We start from the raw sequence: 21,619 nt of genomic DNA, 5'->3' as shown, positions 1-21,619 counted from the left end.
ATTTAAATTAGTCTAACACCATACTGGGTTCTAATTGATTCTGTCATCTCAAGGAGATATGGCTATCTCTGTAAATGGTTTGATGAAAGCCTCTACACAAGAGGCAGTTATAGTCAGAAAAATTAACAAAATTAATTGTGCATAAGAATTCAGGTAAAGAATAATACAAAATATTATAATGACTTTATATTAAACAGTGTTAGAGCCTCATCAAGAATGCGGTATGCTGTATTGAACACCCAGTCATATGCAGGGTACAGAAAAATTAGAGAGAGTTTAGAGAAGGATAATGAGAAGGATCAAGAGCATGAAAAAATTCTCATATGAGAAACTGTTCACCATACAAAAAAGATGAAAAAGGAGGGATATACAATAATTAATGCCATATAAAAGGCAAAGTAGGAGCTTCTGCTTTCCCTTCCTCATAATTTGAGAATATAGAGCACTCAGTTAAATTAAAATGTGGGAGATTCCAAGTCAAGAAATGTACAGGACTTTCTCAAAAAATGTATAATTAAACTGTGGAATTCATAGTTTCATAGTTTCTAGGGTCGGAAGGGACCTGAGTAGATCATCTAGTCTGACCCCCTGCCATGGCAGGAAAGAGTACTGGGGTCAAACAACCCCAGCAAGGTGTTCATCTAGCCTCCTCTTAAAACCCCCCAGGGTAGGAGCCAGCACCACTTCACTTGGAAGTTGGTTCCAGATCCTAGCCGCCCTGACAGTGAAGTAGCGCCTCCTGATGTCCAGTCTGAATCTACCCTCTGCCAGCTTGTCATGGTTATTCCTGGTCACTCCTGGCAGTGCTCAGGGGAACAGAGACTTCCCCAGTGCCTGCTGGTCCCCTCTGACTAGTTTATAACAGGCCACAAGATCCCCCCTCAGCCTTCTCTTGTGGAGGCTGAACAGATTCAGGTCCCGTAGCCTCTCCTCGTAGGGCCTGCCCTGCTGCCCCCAATCATGTAAGTGGCCTTCCTCTGGACCCTCTCCATGTTGTCCATGTCCCTCTTGAAGTGCAGCGCCCAGAACTGGATGCAGTACTCCAACTGTGGCCTGACCACAGGATCACCTCCTTGGACCTGCTCAAGATGCATCTGTGGATGCATGACAAGGTACAGTTGGCCTTCCTGACTGTATCCCCACACTGCCAGCCCATGTTCATCTTGGAGTCAATGATGACTCCAAGATCCTTTTCCGCCTCTGTACTGACAAGAAGGGAGTTCCCCAGCCTGTAGGTATGGTGCCGGTTGTTCCTCCTGAGGTGCATCACCTTGCACTTGTCTGTGTTGAATCCCATCCTATTCTCATCCGCCCACCCTTGTAACCTGTCTAGGTCCGATTGCAGCCTATTCCTCCCATCTAGTGTGCCCACATCCCTCCACATCTTAGTGTCATCAGCAAATTTGAACAGGGTGCTTTTCACCCCCTCATCCAAGTCACTGGTAAAGATGTTGAACAGTGCGGGCCCGAGGACTGAGCCCTGTGGAACCCCACTGCCCGCCTCCCTCCAGGTTGGCCACAAGAATTTATTGAGGCCAAGAATTTAAGGTTAAAAAATGGACTGGATATCAGAACATCCAGAATTACCCTAATTAATTATTACTGCATATTTTGTTATACATTTCTAAACTATTAGCAATCAAAAGAAGAGCTAATGTGAGGGGCAGATTATCTCATATCTGCCTCCTGAGAGGGTTTGACACCTAGCTCTGAAGCATTAGCCACTGTCAGAGAAGGGATACTGGGCTAGAGAGACCTTTCGACACTCACATATATATATACCCAATGTAGTGGGATTCTGATTTGCTTGTTAAAATTTCAAAAATAGTAATAAATGTTTTGGCTTAATCCTTCCTTAATATCATTCTCACAAGAGCTATTAGAAACTCCAGAGATATAGCAGCTTTAGCCCATCACCCAAGAAAGCCTTGTATTGAGCTCTTAAACAGTCATTTCACAAGGACAGAAGTCCCATTGTTTTATTGACACAAGCTACATTAAAATGTTTCAGCAGGATATTTTTAATTCTTTTTCTTTCCAACTGCACTACACAGATACACTGCATTATACAGACAGCACCTTTATTCAGAACAGTACCAAGTAACCACTCAAACGCCTCATGAATTATTGGGCCTTAATACTCCCTGCCCAGAAAGAACTTCTGAGAACTTAATGCATTGTTTTATTTCAATGGAAACTTTAACTAAATAAGCAGCACTCAATAATGACATCATTAAACAATCATCATCAGATAGGAAAAGTAAAAAATATTATCAATATTAGATTTATTTTCTAATGAGATTTTTAATTGTTTTTAACAGACTAGTTCAGTTTTATGTACAAATTGGAAGTAAAGCTATTGGTTCTTCTTGCAACAAACCAAGAGCCAGGAATGAAGGTAAAATCTTTTTTCATTAGAAACCAGCTTTTATCTGTGTTTTTGTTAATTTTGACTATTTTACAATATTAACAAAATTATATTATTAATGTGAATCAATTTGCTCTTCCCTTTTTATGAAGGGTGAGGAAATCATCTATGAATTAAAGAAAATCCAAACAATCTACTAATTATTGTTCCATATTCTGAACTCCAGTTTATGTCCGTGCCATGCATCCCTGCTGTTAATCTATTGTTGTACCATGTTCCTTCAAATATAAGACTCTCTTGAATTTAAGGTGTATCCTAGTTTCCTAACTCCCAATTTAAGAAAAAGTAAAGCATCAAATAAAGATACACTCGCATGGATACAACCTCTGTGATGCCCACAAGGGCCTCTTACTATTTTTATGTTTGTTTACTTGCATGTAAGATCCAGATAATTTTAGAGGAAATATTTCATTTAAAAATGTATTAAAAGGGTACAGTCTATTACCTATTTACTTCAAATGCAGAGGTATGTAATTGAAGTCGAAGATATGATTTAATATAAAAAAATCTAGTTTTTACTAGCTGCAGTGTAACCTTATTTTTCTCATGCCCCTAGTTCGTCATTCCCCCCTGCTCTCCCAGATACATTAGCCTGAAAAGAATCAAAAAGAGATTTGAAAGTGGATCCTTAACTGGTATTAACTGATGCAATTCCATTGAGAATACAGATGTGAAAATGTATGACAGTTGAGGATCTGGCCCTATGCATGACAATTTTGGTTGTGTAAAAGCAGCTGGGAGCATTATGCAATTATTTTATTGATGTTACATGCAAATGAGGCATTGACATGTATAGATTTTCTGTCTCAGAACAAGGTGGTATTCCAAGAATCCGCAGCTTCCCATGGGAATGTTAATAGCTGTGGTAGAGGTGTTTTTAAAGCTAATTTGTCCTGAATTGTCATGCCCCTCTTCTACCAGTGAACCAGTGTGAAGCAGGTAGAATGTATTATGGGAATGCTGATTTTAAAAGGACATTGCAAATGAATCAAAATAAATTGCTTGGCTGTTTATGGCTTGTTTTCGAATGTTCATCCAAAAGTATGACAACAGTACCACCAAGTGATTTGTCAGCTGGTTGTACAGCTGTTGGAAAATGTCTGAGCTTAAATCTATACCGCTATACCAGTACCAAATCTAATTGTACCTGAACAAAAATAATCTCCATTGTAGGATACAAATTACCTCTGCATGGTTCTCTGCTCAGTACCAAGCCTGACTTCCATTCAGACAGAGACACAGTCAACCCCAGAGGAGCTCTACCAGACAGGAAGAGTATAGAAACAGATAGCATTTTTCCCCATCGTTCAAAAACGTTCATATACAAAAGGCTTTGCTCCACATGTGATTTGCATCCCATAGAAACTTCTCTGCCTTGGGATAATATTGGTAGTTTAAATGTAAATCTCCCGCAAAGATTTCAGGCAGTGAAAGTACAGTTTCAGGCATAGTCAAGGCAAGAGCTCTGTTTTCATATCTGATTTTAAATCAAAATCAGACAGTTTTCATTTGGGCAGGAAAAAAAGTGCCGTGTTTTGTGACCCCAACTGGAAGTCTAGCTAAATGTGCTTGGCTTATTAACATTAAGGCTTCATACAGACAGTGCACCTAGAAGTTTGGGGGTTAGTTTGAGTTAAAAATGGCCCCAGTCTAACTTAGTAAGTACACAGGTGCTAGAAGCCTGGTGTGAGGGATGTTGGGAGGAGGGGAGTGGTAGGATTGAGAAGGATGGTGGCTCTGCAGGAGAAGGGTTGGTCGGATATGGGGGCTCTCCCCGCTAACCAGGGATTATTTTTAAACCCCTGACCCCCTACACCCCTAGACAAACAACTCCCTGGTGAACCACCCCTCCTTGATCCTATCCACTCCTCCCCCTACCTCAACTTACTTTAGTTGGCTCCTGGTACCAGTAACTGATGATAAAACCAGCACCAGGAGCAGATTGCGGGATCAGAGATTTGGCAGTCTCAGTGGGAAGGAGAGGAAAGCTGGTTGGTCTGTGGGGGGGTTGTCCTTTTGGGGGTGAGGGGAGGGGCCAGGGAGCCAAAAAATAGCCTTCTGCCAGGGCATGGTGGGAGGTGTAGGAAAAGCGCTGCCCTGGGACTTGAGCCAGCAGCTGGGCTTTCCCAAGTCTGAAGCTGTCACCAATGTCCAAATGTGTACAGAAGTTCATTTAGATTGGTCTTCCTATACCCTATCTAACTTAGTACACCCCTGAGGTAGAGTTAAATCAAATGAAGTCAGCCATTTTTTGACCAATCCAACCTTCCTGGAACTTTTGTACAGTTCACAGATTGACCTAAATAAGAGTCTAAGTGTAAGGTCCACATGTGGGTGAACTAAGTTAGATCAGGTGGTCATTTTTAATATGTTCTTACCTCCTCCTAACCTCGCCAAACTCCTGTACATACCCTAAAGCTGATTCTGATTTACTACTTCATAGTTTGTTCAACTAAGCAATTATCTACTCTGGTACAAATCAAGAATAAAGTAATTTGATTAAACAGTTTCCCCAAATCCAGTACAAGTGAAAGGGGAATCGAGACAAGAAACTTTTCACCAAACGCTTGTGTTATATAAAAAATAAAATCCACTCTCCCATGGCATGTGGCTTACATTAAACTGATATGGGAATCTACGCAAGTAAAAGCTGAAGAACTGGCCTCCTTATTTTTCTGTGCGGTCTAGGTAAATGTCTTTTTCATTTTAAATGCAGGGCTTGTGGTTCAGTACACAAATGACAATGGAATCACCTGGCATTTGCTGCGAGAACTGGACTTCATGTCTTTCTTAGAACCGCAAATAGTTTCAATAGAACTTCCTCGTGAAGCTAAAACATCTGCAACTGCTTTCCGGTGGTGGCAACCCCAGCATGGTAGGCAACGTGTGCTAGAATTTCAATAAGCAGCCTTCCAACTGAATCATCTGCTTTTCCCATGCTTATAAATATATTTAAAGATCAAAGACATTTTAATTTGGGGAAAACAACCCGAAAGAGATATGGTGCCCACTTAGAAGTAATGGTCTACTTAGGCTTGTCTTCGTCATAGTTTTGTTATGGTTATTTATACAGCACCAGAAATGTACATGGTGATTTAGAGAGCAAATAACTAACTACACAGATCCTGCACTGAAAGGTTTACAATTATAGTATAATTATTAATATAATATAATATAATTTAAATATTCAAAATGATAACCAATTAGAGGGAATGGGAAAATAAAGACAGTTTAACTAAAATGACATGGGTTCCCAGGTGCTATTTATCATCTTGATGGCTAGTTTTGTTTATGCTTTTTGTTTGCAATTTATAAGCTGAAGTGAATTGTCTTGGTTATGCAAGGATATAAAATGCAAGAGATGTGGCTTAATTAGGTAGTGATTTTATTAAATAATTTTGAAACATCACCCAGCAATAAGTTACTCAGGGCAGGTGATCATTCTTCCTTTAGTGTTCACACCTGTTTTAGCTGTTGTCATCCCTACCCCTTCCAGCCTGGCCCCAGACCACCTCTGGGACCTACCAACCTCTCCTGGCATATGGGTAAAGTGGGTACTGAGTGTTAAGAGAGAGAATAGAAGTGGGTTCTTTCTTCACTGATTCAGACATTAAGTGACCAAACCCCCTTTCCCCAATGTCCTGAGGACCCCCTCCAAGTCCATTCCAAGCTTGAGTTCATTAGGAAATTGGTCACTATCCTCCAAGAGGCACCAAAAGTTAGCTTGGCTGCCCCACTTCCTTCACCCCACCAGCCAGATTTCTAAGTAGTTACTGACTTCCCCAGTGCCGTTGCAGATTTATCTACTTCCTGGTTCAGATCCCATCAAGACTTGTGAACTCACAAAAACTTGGCAGCTCCTTGCCAAGCCCTCCTTTCCAACATTTCATATCAAATAGATTTCCCCTGAAAAGGTCCTTGATTTGCCCTAAACTTCTCTGTGTCCCAGTGATGAAGGCAATCTCTGTACAGGCCCCCAAATGAGTCACCCAAGCGGCTGCTTCCTGACTGTCCAGTAAACACAGTCATGTGGCTTATGGAGCAAGCCCAGTCTCCAGCCACCCACTGTCTATTTCCCTTAACGGCCATACATTCACAGCTTTGTAACAGACCCTGTCCTACCAGGGGGGTGGGCTTATGACCCATTTTCTTCTTGCTGGTGAAACAACATTCCCAGAGGGGATGGTATAGGGAGCAGACTGTCATTCTTATCTTTTACTTGCTTCCCAGTTGATAGCAAAGAAGAGGGGAAGAGTTAGGAGGACATCTAGTATGCAAATGTGGAAAGAAATCTGATTAATTGGGGTTTGATGGGCTGGAGACTCTACAAATGAGGAAGACAGAGGTGGGTGGGGGAGAAAGCAAGGAGAATCTTTATGCATGTCACTTAGAGTTTTCAGCCTTTTCCACAAATCTCTTTTGCTGCCAGGCCCACATCAGGACTCACTCTCATCTAGTCAGGGGCTCTTCCCATTTAGCAATATGGAAAGTACAGGAAGGTCAAGACTCCAATGCTGAAAACTTCCAATCTGTAAACAGAGATTCAAGAGTAGGAAAAGTACATTTAAAGCAGGAAAAGACCAAAAAGGCACTGGTATTCAAGTTTTAAAAATAAGAAGGAAAAGGCCTGTGATCCTCAGAAATAGACACATGACAAGGTTTGGGTGATATCTTGAGCAACTGGCTAGGTATGTTTCTTCAAGCAATTTAGTTCTTCAGTCTGTCTCCTACAGGCCTGAAAAAACAACTTCCTTGGACTTCACTAACCTTCCAGTCCTTCTGTTTCTAGGGAAACATTCATCACAGTGGGCCCTGGATGATGTCCTCATTGGAATGAATGACAGCTCTCAGACTGGTTTTCAGGATAAATTTGATGGATCCGTGGATTTACAAGCAAGTTGGTACAGGATCCAAGGGGGCCAAGTAGAAATTGACTGTCTGTCCATGGACACAGCTCTGATATTCAATGAAAACATAGGTATGTGTCACCAGAGGAAGGTCTCTGAGCCCGTTTTATAAACTTTGGGTGTTTTTTGTCTTTACAAAATGTTTAAAATGAGAGATGCCTAAAAGTACATAAGAATCTGTAGGGAAGAGGGGAAATGCTTTGAGGGGGTTGAAACTGAAAATGCAGATTGCAAGCAAAGTCGTATACCATTCATGCCTTTAAAAATATAATTTATTCTCTTTGTTTAGGAAAACCTCGTTATGCTGAGACTTGGGATTTCCATGTGTCAGCTTCCACTTTCTTGCAGTTTGAGCTGAGCATGGGCTGCAGCAAACCATTCAGCAACTCCCATGGCATTCACCTGCAGTATTCTTTAAACAATGGGAGAGACTGGCACTTGGTGACTGAGGAGTGTGTCCCTCCAACCATTGGATGCCAGCATTATACTGAGAGTTCAATTTACACCTCAGAAAGGTTCCAGAACTGGAAGCGAATTACAGTCTACCTTCCACCTGCAACCATGTGAGAACTGTTGTGCTGGCAGCATAGGCTTTCCTGATCTAATTTGAACACATATACCTAAGATTGGGAATATTGCTGACTACTTCAAATTATTGTAAAAGGAAATATTGTATTATTATATTTTATCAGATATAATATGAGCTGCAAGAGCTTGAGGAAGTACTGGATTTAGGTGGGTGAGCTCTTGAGCCCTGCCTACAACCTAACCACAAAAAGTGTTGTAAATCTAAAGGGTTTTCAACATGCAGCAATTAAGTGCCAGAACTAATGCACTCATGAATACACTTTGGAGTAAAGGTGTTTCACAATCTATGCAAGGTGTAATGCTATTTAAGTCTAAGATTTAAGTGCCTAAACTTTTACAATGACATGTTTCCACATCTCCCTCATTTCTCAGATTAAATGAAGCCATCGTGACAGCAGTAATAAAGGCTGTACTTTCCATAGCAGAATAATATACCACCATGTGTGACAAAATTAATCATGACGTTACAGCAAATGAAAATGTGTTGTTGCTGAACCTGCCAGCCTCAGCTTTATGGGCTGGGAGGAAAATGTTATTTTTAGAAAGAACTAAACCCTCCTTCATACAATGAGCATGCAGTTCTAAAACAAACATGGCAGATGTGCTGGCATCTGCCTGCTTAAATAAAAGCAGTCTGTATGTTTAGGTATAACTAATAATGACAATAATACTTAGCATTACTCAGTAGAGTGTTGTACTTCTTCAAAGCACTCTGTAAGGAATAAATAGCTAAACCTCACACCACCCTGAAACAAAAATGCCAACCCACCCTTTTTTAGATAGAGAAACAGTTATACAGGGGAGTAGACAGTTTTATGCAGAGGAGTTACTTGACATGCAAGGTCACAATACAAGTCAGCATCAACACTGGTGATAGAGTCTTAATCCCACTGTGCAGTTGACAGGAGATAGTCTTTGTCATATGCATGGCCCCATCCTGGTCCTGGGGCACTTTTTAACTGAATGGTAGCAGGGTCATGTCCACAGCATGTTATTTGCCTGCACAAATCTACTATCAAACATTCAATGGAATCTTAATTCTTTATTAACTTTTCTAGCTTTTTTTTTCAGCTAAATATAATACCCTGTATGATAGGCAGCAATTCTAGAAAGAGTGTGTGTGTGTGTGTGTGTGTGTGTGTGTGTTTCTGTCTTTAATTCTAACCTGACACGTAGCAGTTTATAACCAGCTGATTTATACTGGTAAATCGCTAGGTATACCGAACAGTCATTTGTGTGTGCAATGAGCTATTGATTGCTAATGTACCTCATGTTTCTTGCTCAATAACCTTCCATTGGAGAGTGGCCACACTTGAACCATTAATCTTAGCAATGGATTTACCATTTATGGCCAACTGTAAACAGATCACCAAGAGTACAGTACTGAAAAATAGGACTCAGAGAGTTAGATATTAGAAGGCAGTGGACATAACGCTGACATTTTAACTCAGCAATAATCCTATTAGAGTTAGTCAGTATTTTGTCTCAGAAAGGCCATCAGGATAAGGCCCAGTTTCCCCTTCAGAGCAGAACATGGTTTTTCAGTCTGAGTTGCATTTGTTCTTTTTTGCTAGCTCTCCCAGAACACGGTTCAGATGGATTCAGTCTGACTACACTCCCAGTGCAGATTCTTGGGCTATTGATAATGTTGTCCTGGCCACAGGATGTCCTTGGATGTGCTCAGGCCATGGGATCTGTGACACAGGCCGCTGCATGTAAGTAAATACACGTCTTTGTGTACTGTTTGCTTCATAAAATGATGGTTCTATTTTAATTAGGCCAGAAAGATAATACCTTTTCCCACCAATATGTTTTCAGATGTGACCGAGGCTTTGGAGGTCCACATTGTGTTCCTGTTGCTCCTCTGCCTTCTGTTCTGAAAGATGATTTCAATGGTAACTTGCATCCTGATCTTTGGCCTGATGTCTACGGTGCTGAGAGGGGAAATTTGAATGGTGACACAATCAAATCTGGAACTGCTCTCATTTTTAAAGGGGTTAGAGATTTAAATTTCAAAATTATTAAAATATCAGTCCTGTTCATAATACAAAATATATTTTTCTTTTCTTTATGTCCTGGAAATTTTTGTTTTCATAGATTTAGGCAAGAGGTTATTTTTCACTTTTGTTATTCTTTTCTGGCCTGCACAATCACTGTGTTCAGCACAGATGCTTTTTGTGAATATTTAATATATTATTTCTGTTACTTTTTTTCCTTCCATTCTCATTTCTAACAAATCCCCCGCATAGCCACCAAAAGAAAAGAATAACATTTCATTTCTGTGATATTAAAAGCTGAGGACAGAATTTGGAAACAAAATTCATGTTACAGTCAATGGTATTTATGTGTCTAACTCTTGTTTGGCTTTGCGAGTCTCACACGATATATTTATTTTTACAAATTTTGCATGTTGTGGATTATTCTGTAGACCTTCATATTTAACTGCATACTTAAAGTATATTAATACATTTCATTTTTATAATATCCCTTAACATTTTTAAAGCCTTGTATGAAAGGTTAAAAAAATATGAAAGCTAGAATGGACCCTTTTTCCCAATTTTGCCCTTTCCTTTAAACCCTAAGGCAGTTTTGTCCACACTAGGTTTAAACAGACACACAAGTCATTTTTAATGAGCCTAATCCACATATTGTCACACTATTAATTCAACACTTTGCAACTACTACTGTGGGTCTATAAATGAAATCCTAAAAATATTTCACTGCAACATTTCCATTCCAGTTGGCAATTTTAGATAACCAACACAGTGAAGAATACTAACTATACTAAATGCAGAATAATTCTGTTTCCTGTTGAAATATTGTAATAATCACTGACATATTCCAATCTTGTGTTATTCTCACAGAGCACTGTTAAAGGTGAGATCATTTTAAAATATGCAACTACCATATTTACTCAAATACAAGGCAAAACTTTTTCCCCCAAACAGCATGGGGGATGAAAGGTCCTCATCTTACATTCATATGCAAAGAAATCTGATTAAATGCATTGTCGATCATGAAACTGCTGCCAAAAGCAGCATGTGCTCAGTCATGGAAACCAACTATGAAGTTGATTAAATGCAGACAACACTGAGCATGACTATAAAACACATGGCCCATTATGGGGCAGACATGCTGATTTTTTTTCTTTTTTTGGCTTAAGGCCGAATTAGTTCCAAATTCTGAATTCGTTCACATCTGTTTGGCTATACCATGGGCAACTCTCCTCTCTCCCAGACCCATCAGTCTGAGACTTTGGATACTCCCCAATTCCATGGCAGGCATCTTATATGCAGGCCCCAAGCCTAAAGGCATTGGAATTTGAATGCCCCCTCATCATGCGTGCTCCTAGCCAAAAGGCCAAAGGAGCAAGCCAAGGGGAAAGCACAAACACAGTCCCCAATACTACAAAACTGTACAGCCAAGTTTCCCACATTTGGGAAACTCACAAGGGTCAGCTCACCTGGAGTGCAAGGGCCAAGCCTTACCCTGAAAATGCCTGTTGATTTTTATTTTTTTTTTAAGGAAAATTTTGTGTCCCAAGTCAAATCAGACAAATCAAATCTAAATCCGTGAGTCATTCAAGAACCATATGTGGCCCTGCTACTGGCAAGCATCCTCCACCCCTGCCTGGGGCTTCAGTTGCTTCCAGTTCCTTTGGCAGGCATCCTACATGCAGGCTCAAGCCCAGAGGCTTGGGGTTCAGATGCCCCCAAGTTTTGCTTGCCCTCGACCATGTGGCTGCAGGAGCAACCTGGGGAAGAGTCTCCCATTTCCATAAAGTCAGTATATAGCCAAGATCTTCCCACTGGACATTACCTCAATTAGTGTACTGCCCCCTGCCACATTTGTGGTTTTCTCCAGCCAGCAGGAAAACCACCTTGGTGATCATGATTTTTTTTTAATTTAAATTTTCTGTATTCCAGGCCAAATTAGCCAAAACAAATTCCAAATCTGTAAGTCAGTCCAGAACCATAAGGAGTCCTACTACCAGCAAACATCCTCCACCCCCATCTGGGGCTTCAGATGTTCCCAAATCCTTTGGCAGACATCTTACTTGCAGGCCCAAGTCTGGAAGCTTAGGGTTTGGACACCCCCAAGTTTTACATAAGGCCCCAGGAGCAAGCTAGGGAGGAATTTTCCATTTGTATAAAGTAGGTATAAAGCTAAGGTTAACTATGCATTACCTATGTGGGTACTATCCCATGCCAGCAGAGCAGTCTTCCCTAGGTACAATTAGGAAGCCACCATGGTGATCATGGTATTTCCCCTGCCAGGTAAGCATAGGACTACGCTTGATCTGAGCCCACAAGAAGCCAAGAAGCGATCACAATTTTTTAATTTTTTTGTAAAAATATATGTCTATATATGTAAGGTCATCATTGTCTACACTCTGAGTATCACTCCACAAAGAAAACCTTAACCTGTTATAAAACCCACCCCTGCGTACCCATGCAAAGGCCTGCTGGCCACCCAGACGTGTTACAATATCTGCACCACATGCTACACACACAAGCAACTCCTGGTCTCTCCAACCAGGCAACCCTTTCCTTTCATGTCCACCCCACTTGCAGGGTCACATGCTCAGTTCACCTGTCGTCTATGTTGCTGTTGCTCCAGCTCCCACTGGAGGACCTGCTGCTGCTGTCGCTGTCCTCAGTTCCACTTGCCTCTTCCTTTTCCTCACTGTCACTGTCCCCTTCTCCACTCGGGGGAAGTTGGAAGGTTCTGTGCCACATGTCTCTGTGCCGGGTGGCTTTGGCCACGTCCTCTCCATCCTCCACTACTGATTTCTGGTAGTAGGTCTGGAGTTTGCTCAGAGCCATTCTCACACAGCCTGCTACCTCTACGTCCATGTGCCTGTACAACAGGAGGTTCCTGGCCTTCCACAGGGCACTCCTGACATGTGCTCTGCAAGCTGTTTGCATGGGGTCACATCCCTGGGGGCAAGAGAGGAAGTTGGCTTCATGCCAGATCCCTTGTGTGGGCAGTAGAGTTCAGGAGGTGGAAAGTTTGTCCCCACAGAACAGCAGGGTGGGGGAGGGAGCACTGTATCCAGGGGTGCTGGAGAACTGCAGCTTGGACGTCTCATCTGTGGGAAGTGGCCATACATTAATGGAACATAAGCTAGGTAGCATGGATCAGAGAGAAACTTGCCCTAGAGTGGCATAATTTTAAGCTGCCTAAGGTGGACATAAAATGAGTTTCAGGTGTTAACATGTGGACAAACTAAGGGTTATGAGCTCCACAAACCACAAAAAATTAATGTGTAACAAGACCCTTAGTTCTGTTTCCTGATTTTTTCATTAATTCTTCATAGTGCTTATTTACAAGCAAATTGAATTTTAGAAACACTTATGTAACATATCACAGTAATTATTAGCTTTTCTATAACATTTTCATCAGTAGCTCCTAATGGACATTACACAGTAGTATCACTATTCGTATTTGACTAAAGTGGTATGAGGAGCTGAAGTGACTTGCCCAATAGCCTATTTGCAGCCAAATTAGGAATTACAGCAGGATCTCCCGAGTTCTAATCCCACAAGTGGACAATGCTTTTCCCTTATGAGAAATAGTAATTCACTGTGTGTATTCTGTATTTATAGGAAGGACTGAGAATGCTTATTTCAAGAGATCTAGATTGCACTAATACTGTGTATATCCAGTTTTCATTTAAATTTATAGCAAAAGGTAAGTTTGCTATTTAGTTGCTATCTTTTCAGTAGCTTTGCTCATACATTTTTCTTATTAGAGGGAAGCATTAAGTTTATGTTTGTAAAACTAATACAAGGGAACATTAGATAATGCTAAAGACTAGAACTTCTGTAGCATCATTTTCTGTCTATCTCAGTACTAAATGTGACCACTGTATTTAACATTTATTCAAAAGAGGCATGAAACTAATTATAATCATGCTGTTAACTTCACTCAGTGACCACTTCTATTTTAGACTTCTTTATTCAGGGTTTTATAGCTTGGCCTTGAAATAAAATCCATGTTGTAACTTAGTAAACCAAACAATTTCTATCTAGAAAATCAAAACTATTAAAAAATCCTATTTTTCAGTACTGTCTCTGACCAAAAAACAAACAGAATCATGTAAACTTTTTGGAACTGCAGGGATGAGAAAAAGCTTTGGGAAAAATGAATTTAGCAATTGCTTAAAATTCAAGGAGTGGCAACTTTTTGCCACCATGGACCACTGCTTGCAATATGGTTTCTACCATAGGCTGCAGCATCATGCTGCCCCACTGATTAGCAAGTGCTGCAAAAGAAATAGATAGAAAAAGGCAGGCAATAGGACCCTAGGGATGCTGCCTCAACTGTTGTGGCTGGAGAATGCTGCAGATTCCCTGAGCTGTTGCAGACTGGGCCCAGTCTCTTTCCAAGCCAGATCTATTCCCAGGTTGTTAACTCATGGCTTAATTCGTAAAAAGATGCTTGTACTGGATGTTTTAGCGCAGCAATTTCTAAACTTTGGTCTCCTGATGACTGGTGGTCCCTGTCTACATAAATGGTCTGCAGTGAACCATGGAGTTTTTCAGTTAAAAGCTACTGATTTAAATTCATCCCAATTGTTAAGAATCAAAATTAGTCATTAGTTTCCATAGACATAATGTAAATCAGTATTTATTCCCATAGACATTCATTGGTTAAAAAACAATAATATGCTAGCATCAGGAACCAGAGCCCAGTGTTTTCTGCTTCCCTTGTCATTGGGCTAGAGAGTCAGGCTCATCCTTGCTTATTCTCCTTCTGGCACCATACATCTTGCACTCTTGGTTGTCTGGTTAACCAGCTTCAGTAGGCGGGGTGATTGGTTTGTCATTCTGTTTGATAGCCTGATGGTTAGGTCACTCTCCTAGGAAGTGAGAGATATTGATTGATTTGAAGCCCCTTGAGCTACAGAGGCCCTAGGTCTTTAACCTGTTGGGTGAGTGCTTTATATCAAAGCAGTTGTGCTAAAGATGGGCAGCATCACCACCAGCCCTGTGTTAGTAATTAGGTGTAACAGAGGGGTTTTATTCACAGCCAAAGCTACATAACATTGGAAAGCAAGATACTCTTCTGATTAAGATTTAGGATTTTAGTCAAGAAACTTGACCTTTATTCTTAATCCTGCTGCAGATTTCCTGGACCAGATTAAAGTGGAAAGTATTGCTATTTATTCATTAAACTATATCGGTAAAGACCAACAGAGCTCTCTGCCAGCCAATAAGGCAATTCACATAAATAAAATAACTTGCATGAGTGTTTGTGAGTGGATATTGTAGGGACTGTGGTAGTATAGAGGATGATTATATCCAATACCCTGAGCCCGCATAAAAATAAATATTGAGTTAGTAAAAAATATTTGTGGGGTAAGGAAGAAGTTTTTTCCAATATAAAAAATGATACTGAAATTATTTTGGGATACAAAAATTAACTTTGACCATATTTTAGAATTAATATTTATGTAAATTTAACCCTTCTGTCACTAGGATATTCCAAACTACCAGCCAAGTGTATTCCTAGGAGAATACTGTATATAATAAATGCATTGTCTTGTAGCAGTTATAAAAGTTGTTGTAAAAATGCACCAATTAAATAGGATAGAAATCTTGTGTAATAAATGTCTGAATAGCTTTATTACATTTATAGATGTGCTTTTAAGATAATATTTCTAAAAATCAGATTATAATAAATTTAAATGTATCCACTTTGCTCTAGGTACTCCAGAGAGGTCACATTCCATTCTGCTACAATACTCCATTAACGGAGGCATCACCTGGCACCTAATAGATGAGTTTTACTTCACTCAAACTACAGATGTTCTCTTTATTAATGTTCCATTACCATACACAGCACAAACCAATGCTACCCGTTTCAAGCTCTGGCAACCTTACAACAATGGTAAATGTGCACTTGCCTACACTTGTGTTTATCTCCAAACCTTGTACTGTTTCTTTTTCTTGTGATTATGTCAAATCTGTTGAATGCTCAAATGTAAGCTTTACAGTATCATGACATTTACACTTTTCTTGCAGTGTTCATAATCATGTGGTTGCTTTTAAAGAAGGTGCAATTTAATGTCAATGGGATAATATATATAAAAGTAGCAAATTGCCTGGCAAGAATGATGGGGGTGGGGGTGGGGAGAGAGCCCTGTGTCCAGCCCCCCTTCCCCCCCACTGCTCTGAGTCTGGGCCCACTGCACTCTCCCCCCTGCCCCGGTCTGGGTCCGGCCCCCCTGTGACCCCCCCCCTTCCTGCCACTCCGGGTCCAGCCCCACTCCACACACACCCCCTGCCACTCCAGGTCTGGGCCCTCTCTGCCCCCGCTCCCTGCCGCTCTAGGTCCAGCCCTGGTCTTGCCCCCCCTCACTCCGGGTCCGGCCCTGCTCCACCCCCCTACCCCCCTGCAACTGCTCCAGGTCTGGCACCACTCCACCCTGTCCCCCCGCTGCTCCAGGTCCATCCCCCTGCCCCACTCTGGGTCCAGCCCTGCTCTACCCTCCCCCCCCCACGCGCCGCTCTGCATCCACCTAGCCTGCATCCACCTCCCTCCATCCCTGTCCGTTGCCTCTGCCTCCCTGCTGGGGCACCACCACCGTGATCCCTCCCTTCGCCCTCAGGCAGGGAGGCACAGGGAAGCCCCACTGCTCAGGTGGCCGTGGTGTGTTTGTCGCCGCCATAAACTTCCCCAGCAGCGGCTTGAACTTGGGCCTGCACAGTTCCGGCCGCACAGCCAGTTGCCGGCCACCCTCGCAGCAGCGCATTCACAGTTGGCCCAAAGCGTTACAGACACACAGACAGACAAAGGAAATATCTCATTTGTTCCCAGTGACTTCAAAAAGATTTCACAGTATGATGATGATATCAAAATTACTGGTAACTAGTACCATCTGGTTTTGTTCCTTATTTGTTGGGCTGTTTATTATTACTTGGTTTTGGGGTATATGTGGACAGTGTACCACTTCAAGCAATTAACCAAAACCCAATTCAAATCCAATTTAAAGAATCCTACCACGATCTATCTTTCTGCTGAATTCCTTCCTTCCAGCGCATATCCTTAAATAGGAAGTAACCAAGCCATCTTTCATCCTCATCTACACCAAGGTCATTACATGGATCAGCCAAAATAGTTTTGGGAAAAGCCATCAACTTTCCCAATCAATCCTTCCTTCAAAAATATCACGTGTGTGATGCGTTGAATTCCACAGCCATCTTAGGAATGCAGAGAATATCAGCAGTGGTTCTTTTTTTCTCTTGAAGAGGTTTTAGTAGAGATGATTATTCAGTTCAAATCACAAAATATAGCACTTAATACTAGTAGTCAGACTACACTTCTGGATAATAGTTTAACAAATTGTTTTTTATAATGTACTGAAGACAGCAATGCTAGACTTTATATATATTTCTACTGCAAAGTACTTACAAAACACAGCTTTATCATGCATTAACCTGTCATGATTTTTGAGCATGCTTATTGTATAGCCCAATGAGCACTCCCTCATGCAAACTCTTCCCATGGTGGAACTGCTCATGAGGAGAACTGCTCACCAGTGGATTGAGTCTTTCAGACTCTGGCTCACAGGGCACAAACAGAAGTGACACCTTAGGGAACTTGTATACAGTTCCCTACGAGGGTTACGTATCATTCCCCTGATCTGCCACATGGAGGAAACAGAGAGTCTCCTCCCTATGCAGCCAGGGAAGGAGAGGAAAAGTGCAGCAAGCCAGGGCTGGGGGACTCTGGCTGGCACCCCCACCCTCAGGGGGTGGGTCCTTGGTGCCCAATGGCACTTCTCAGGGGATCCACTGCCCCAAGAGAGCCCCACAACACGAGCAGCTCAACTGGCTCCTGGTATCTTGTGGGCAGGCGGGGAGTGAGCCTGAAGACACCAGCTGGTCTAGTTGCCAGGCTTCCAGAGCAGGCTACAGCATCCCCTGCCTCCTGGCCTCAGCCAGTGCACAGAGGCTCCGAGCCCTCAGCATCAAACACCAAACATCTTTTTACTTTCAATGATGTTGTAACTTTAAGCGCTTTGTGTAAAGTGCTTAAAGTTACAGCATGATTGATAACCTCTGTAAGCACCCATAGGTATTTGTTCTTGCTCTCCCTTCTGACAGTTAATCCAGGAAAATTATTCTCCCTTCTTTCTTAGGCAAGAAAGAAGAAATCTGGATAATCGATGACTTCATTATTGATGGGAACAACCTAAAGAGTCCTTTTATCCTTCTGGATACATTTGATTTTGGCCCTAAAGAAGATAACTGGTTTTTCTATCCTGGTGGGAATATTGGGCTTTATTGCCCATATACTTCAAAGGGAGCACCGTAAGTGTTAATGAATCCACCTTTAATCAATAACCTGGAAATAAATTGACATTAAATACCCATTTTTTTTTCTCCTAGGGAGGAAGATTCTGCTATGGTATTTGTTTCAAATGAAGTTGGAGAACATTCCATTACAACAAGGGATCTGAGCGTGAACGAGAATACTATCATCCAATTTGAGGTACTCACCCATCACAAAGTAACCATCTTGTCTTCCCGCTTAGAGAATTTTATTCTTTCTGGTTCTCATTTTTGGTGTTTTCTTTCTTTGCCAGTGTACAGAGATTCTGTATCATTTTCCATAATTGTAAACTGTGGTTTTTCTGCTCTTTTGCAAATCTCTTTACTGTGTCTACATCGGGGTAGGCAACCCCTAGCATGGGTGCCAGAGTGTGGCACATGAAGTCATTTTGCTTGGCACGAGCACCTCAGGGCAGATGGTGGGGAAGGGGCTGGGGCTTTGCTGTCACAACAAGTACTGGGCCCCTCACCCCCACCCCCATCATCCACCCCAGCACACCACCATCTTACAAGCTGAGGTTGTGGGTGTTTTTGGCATTCTGCCCAAAAACATTGCTGACCCCTGGTCTACATACATGTTGATAACATGGGCTGCAGGAACTTCTCCCATGTTCCTCCGCAGCTGGGTAGTGGGAAGAAGTGGCAGTTGTGGCCAGGTCCTGACATTGGTCCTCCTCATACCTAAGCTAGTCATTTTGGTCCACTACCAGAAAAACATTGCCAATTCCTGATTTAGAGAGTAGTAATTTTGAAAGTCCTAGTGAGCTATACAAAACTGGTTGAAAACTAGGAGCAAATAAGGAGCCAGTCCTACAAACAGTTCTAGAAAGCATAATATTTACTATCGTACAGTCAGTGGGACAACTCATGGGAGTAACCCTAAGGCCTGGGATTTCATTTGTGGAATCTATTGACATATATATTTATATATATTTTGTATGCGTTTAGCATTTAACTAGGTCATAGTACATTCCATCTTTATGCAACAAATGATATAAGCTTGTAAACTGTTGCTAAAATGATAGTTAAAGTAGTCCAAGAAAATTAGATTTGGCTGTGTACTCATGCACATTGCAATCTGTCATGCAACTGTTTCATAAAATATTGAACCTAAACTGTTTCCTGTTTTAAAAAATAGATGAAAAAGCTGTAGAAAAAAATCTTTGAGTTCACATTAAGATACTGGAAGTCTGCAGAGTGTTAACCTCATATGACCTATATGTGGGTTTTTTGCATCTGGTACCAGCATTGTACAAAAAGTTAAATGCTTTCAGCTAAGGGTTTTGAGGACATTAGTATAAATGAAGTGATTTTCATCTATGCTTTATTATTCCATATAGAATCCTAGAAAATTAGGATTGGCAGGGACCTGAGGAGGTCTAGTCCAAGCCCAAGCCCCGCTCAAAACAGGACCATCCCCAACTACAGCATCCCAGCCAGGGCCTGTTTAGATGGTTTTTAAAAACCTCCACGGATGGAGATTACACAACCACTCTGGGTAACCTATTCCAGCACTTTACTACTCCCCTAGTAACTATGTTTTTCCTAATATCCAACCTAAACTTCCTTTGCTGCAACTTCAGACCTTTGTTCCTTGTTCTGTCATCTGCCACTACTGAAAATAGTCTAGCTCCATCCTCCCTGGACCCCCCACCTTAAAGTAGTTAAAAGCTGTTATTAAATCCCCCCTTATTCTTCTCTTCTCCAGACTAAATAAGCCCAATTCCCTTAGCCTCTCTCAGAAGTCATGTGCCTCATTCCCCCAACTATTTTCATTGCCCTCTGCTGGACTGTCTCCATTTTGTCTACATCCTTCCTGTAGTGGGGGCCCAAAACTGGACACAGTACTCCAGATGTGGCCTCACCAGGGCAGAATAGGGCTGAATAATTACTTTCCTCAATCTGCTAGCAACACTCCAACTAATGCAGCCCATTATGCCATTAGCCTTCTTCGCAACAAGGGCAGTTGGCTCATATTCAGCTTTATTGTCCACTGTAACCCCCAGGTCTTTTTCTGCAGAGCTGCTGCTTAGCCAGTTGCTGTACCTAGTACATTGGATCATTCTGTCCTAAGTGCGGGACTTTGCACTAGTCCTTATTGAACCTCGTGAGATTTCTTTTGGTCCAGTCCTCCAATTTTTCTAATTTCTGCCTGAATCCTAGCCCTACCCTCCAGCATATCTACTACTTCCCAAATGATGTCATTTGCAAACTTGCTGAGAGTGTACTACATCTGATCATCCAAGTCGTTGATGAAGATATTGAACAAAACCAGTCTAAGGACTGACCCCACGAGATACTCCACTTGATACCAGCTGCCAAGTAGACATCAAGCCATTGATTTACTATTCTTTGAGCCTGACAATCCAGCCAGTTTTCTATCTACCTCATAGTCCCTTCATCCAGCCTGTACTTCCTTAGCTTGCTTGTAAGAATGTTGTGGGAGACTGTATCAAAAGCATTGTTAAAGTCAAGGTATATCACATCCACTGCTCTCTCTGCACCCACAGAGCCAGTTATCTCATCATAGAAGGCAATCAGTTTGGTCAGGCATGACTTGTCCTTGGTGAATCCCTGCTGATTCCTTCTAATCACTTGCCTATGATTAGGCTGTGAATCCATGCTGACCTTGCCTGTGAAGGCTGGGTGAAAAAAACACTGAGTACTTCAGCCTTTTCCACGTCATCTATCAATAGGTTGATTTGGTAGGTGACCATGATCCTCTTCATGCTGACATACTCGTAGAAACCCTTCTTGTTACCCTTCATATCCCTTGCTAGCTGCAACTCCAGTTGTGTTTTGGCCTTCCTGATTTCATCCCTTTTTTGCCAATGCAGGACTCTTATGCTCCTTCCTAGTCATTTGTCCATGTTTCCACTTGTTGTAAGCTTCCTTTTTTTGCTCACTGAAAAGTTCCCTGCTAAGCCAAGCTGGTTTTCTACCAATCTGGTTAGTCTTCTTGTGCATTGCGATAGTTCATGCCTGTGTGCTTGGTAAGATTTCTTTAAAAAACAACCAGCTGTCTTGGACTCCTTTCCCCCTAAGACTGGCCTCCCAGGGGATCCTGCCCATCAGTTCCCTGCAGGAGTCAAAGACTGCTTTTCTGAATCCCAGGGTCCATACTCTGCTACTCTCCTTTCTTCCTTTTGTCAGGAGCCTGAACTCGATCATCTTGTGCTCACTGCCGCTGAAGTTGCCATCCACTTCTGTGCTCCCCACCTGTTCTTCCCTGTTTGTGAGCACCAGGTTAAGAAGGAAAGCACAGGCTCGAGCTGGTCTCTCCAACACTTGTACCAGGAAGTTGTCCCCAACACTCTCCAAAACGTCACTGCTGTATTGCCCTCCCAATGGTG

At 41.9% G+C, this 21,619-nt stretch overlaps 1 protein-coding gene across 1 annotated transcript in view; it reads left to right on the top strand.

The window, feature by feature from the left end:
• RELN (reelin) overlaps positions 1-21,619 on the top strand; it is a 567,367-nt gene that overhangs the window by 464,394 nt on the left and 81,354 nt on the right. The window contains exons 31-40 of the mRNA XM_090041978.1: positions 2,322-2,398; positions 5,145-5,303; positions 7,218-7,406; positions 7,625-7,898; positions 9,498-9,638; positions 9,742-9,919; positions 13,533-13,617; positions 15,637-15,819; positions 18,074-18,245; positions 18,324-18,426. Of these exons, the coding sequence (XP_089898104.1) occupies positions 2,322-2,398; positions 5,145-5,303; positions 7,218-7,406; positions 7,625-7,898; positions 9,498-9,638; positions 9,742-9,919; positions 13,533-13,617; positions 15,637-15,819; positions 18,074-18,245; positions 18,324-18,426 (1,561 nt within the window). The remainder of the gene's footprint in view (positions 1-2,321; positions 2,399-5,144; positions 5,304-7,217; positions 7,407-7,624; positions 7,899-9,497; positions 9,639-9,741; positions 9,920-13,532; positions 13,618-15,636; positions 15,820-18,073; positions 18,246-18,323; positions 18,427-21,619) is intronic.

Source organism: Crocodylus siamensis, chromosome 4 (genome assembly GCF_052110815.1).
Source record: "Crocodylus siamensis isolate JL-2025a chromosome 4, ASM5211081v1, whole genome shotgun sequence".
NCBI classification, from domain to species: Eukaryota; Metazoa; Chordata; order Crocodylia; family Crocodylidae; genus Crocodylus; species Crocodylus siamensis.
Note: the sequence above shows the minus strand (reverse complement) of the source record. Positions and strands in the feature narration are given on the sequence as shown.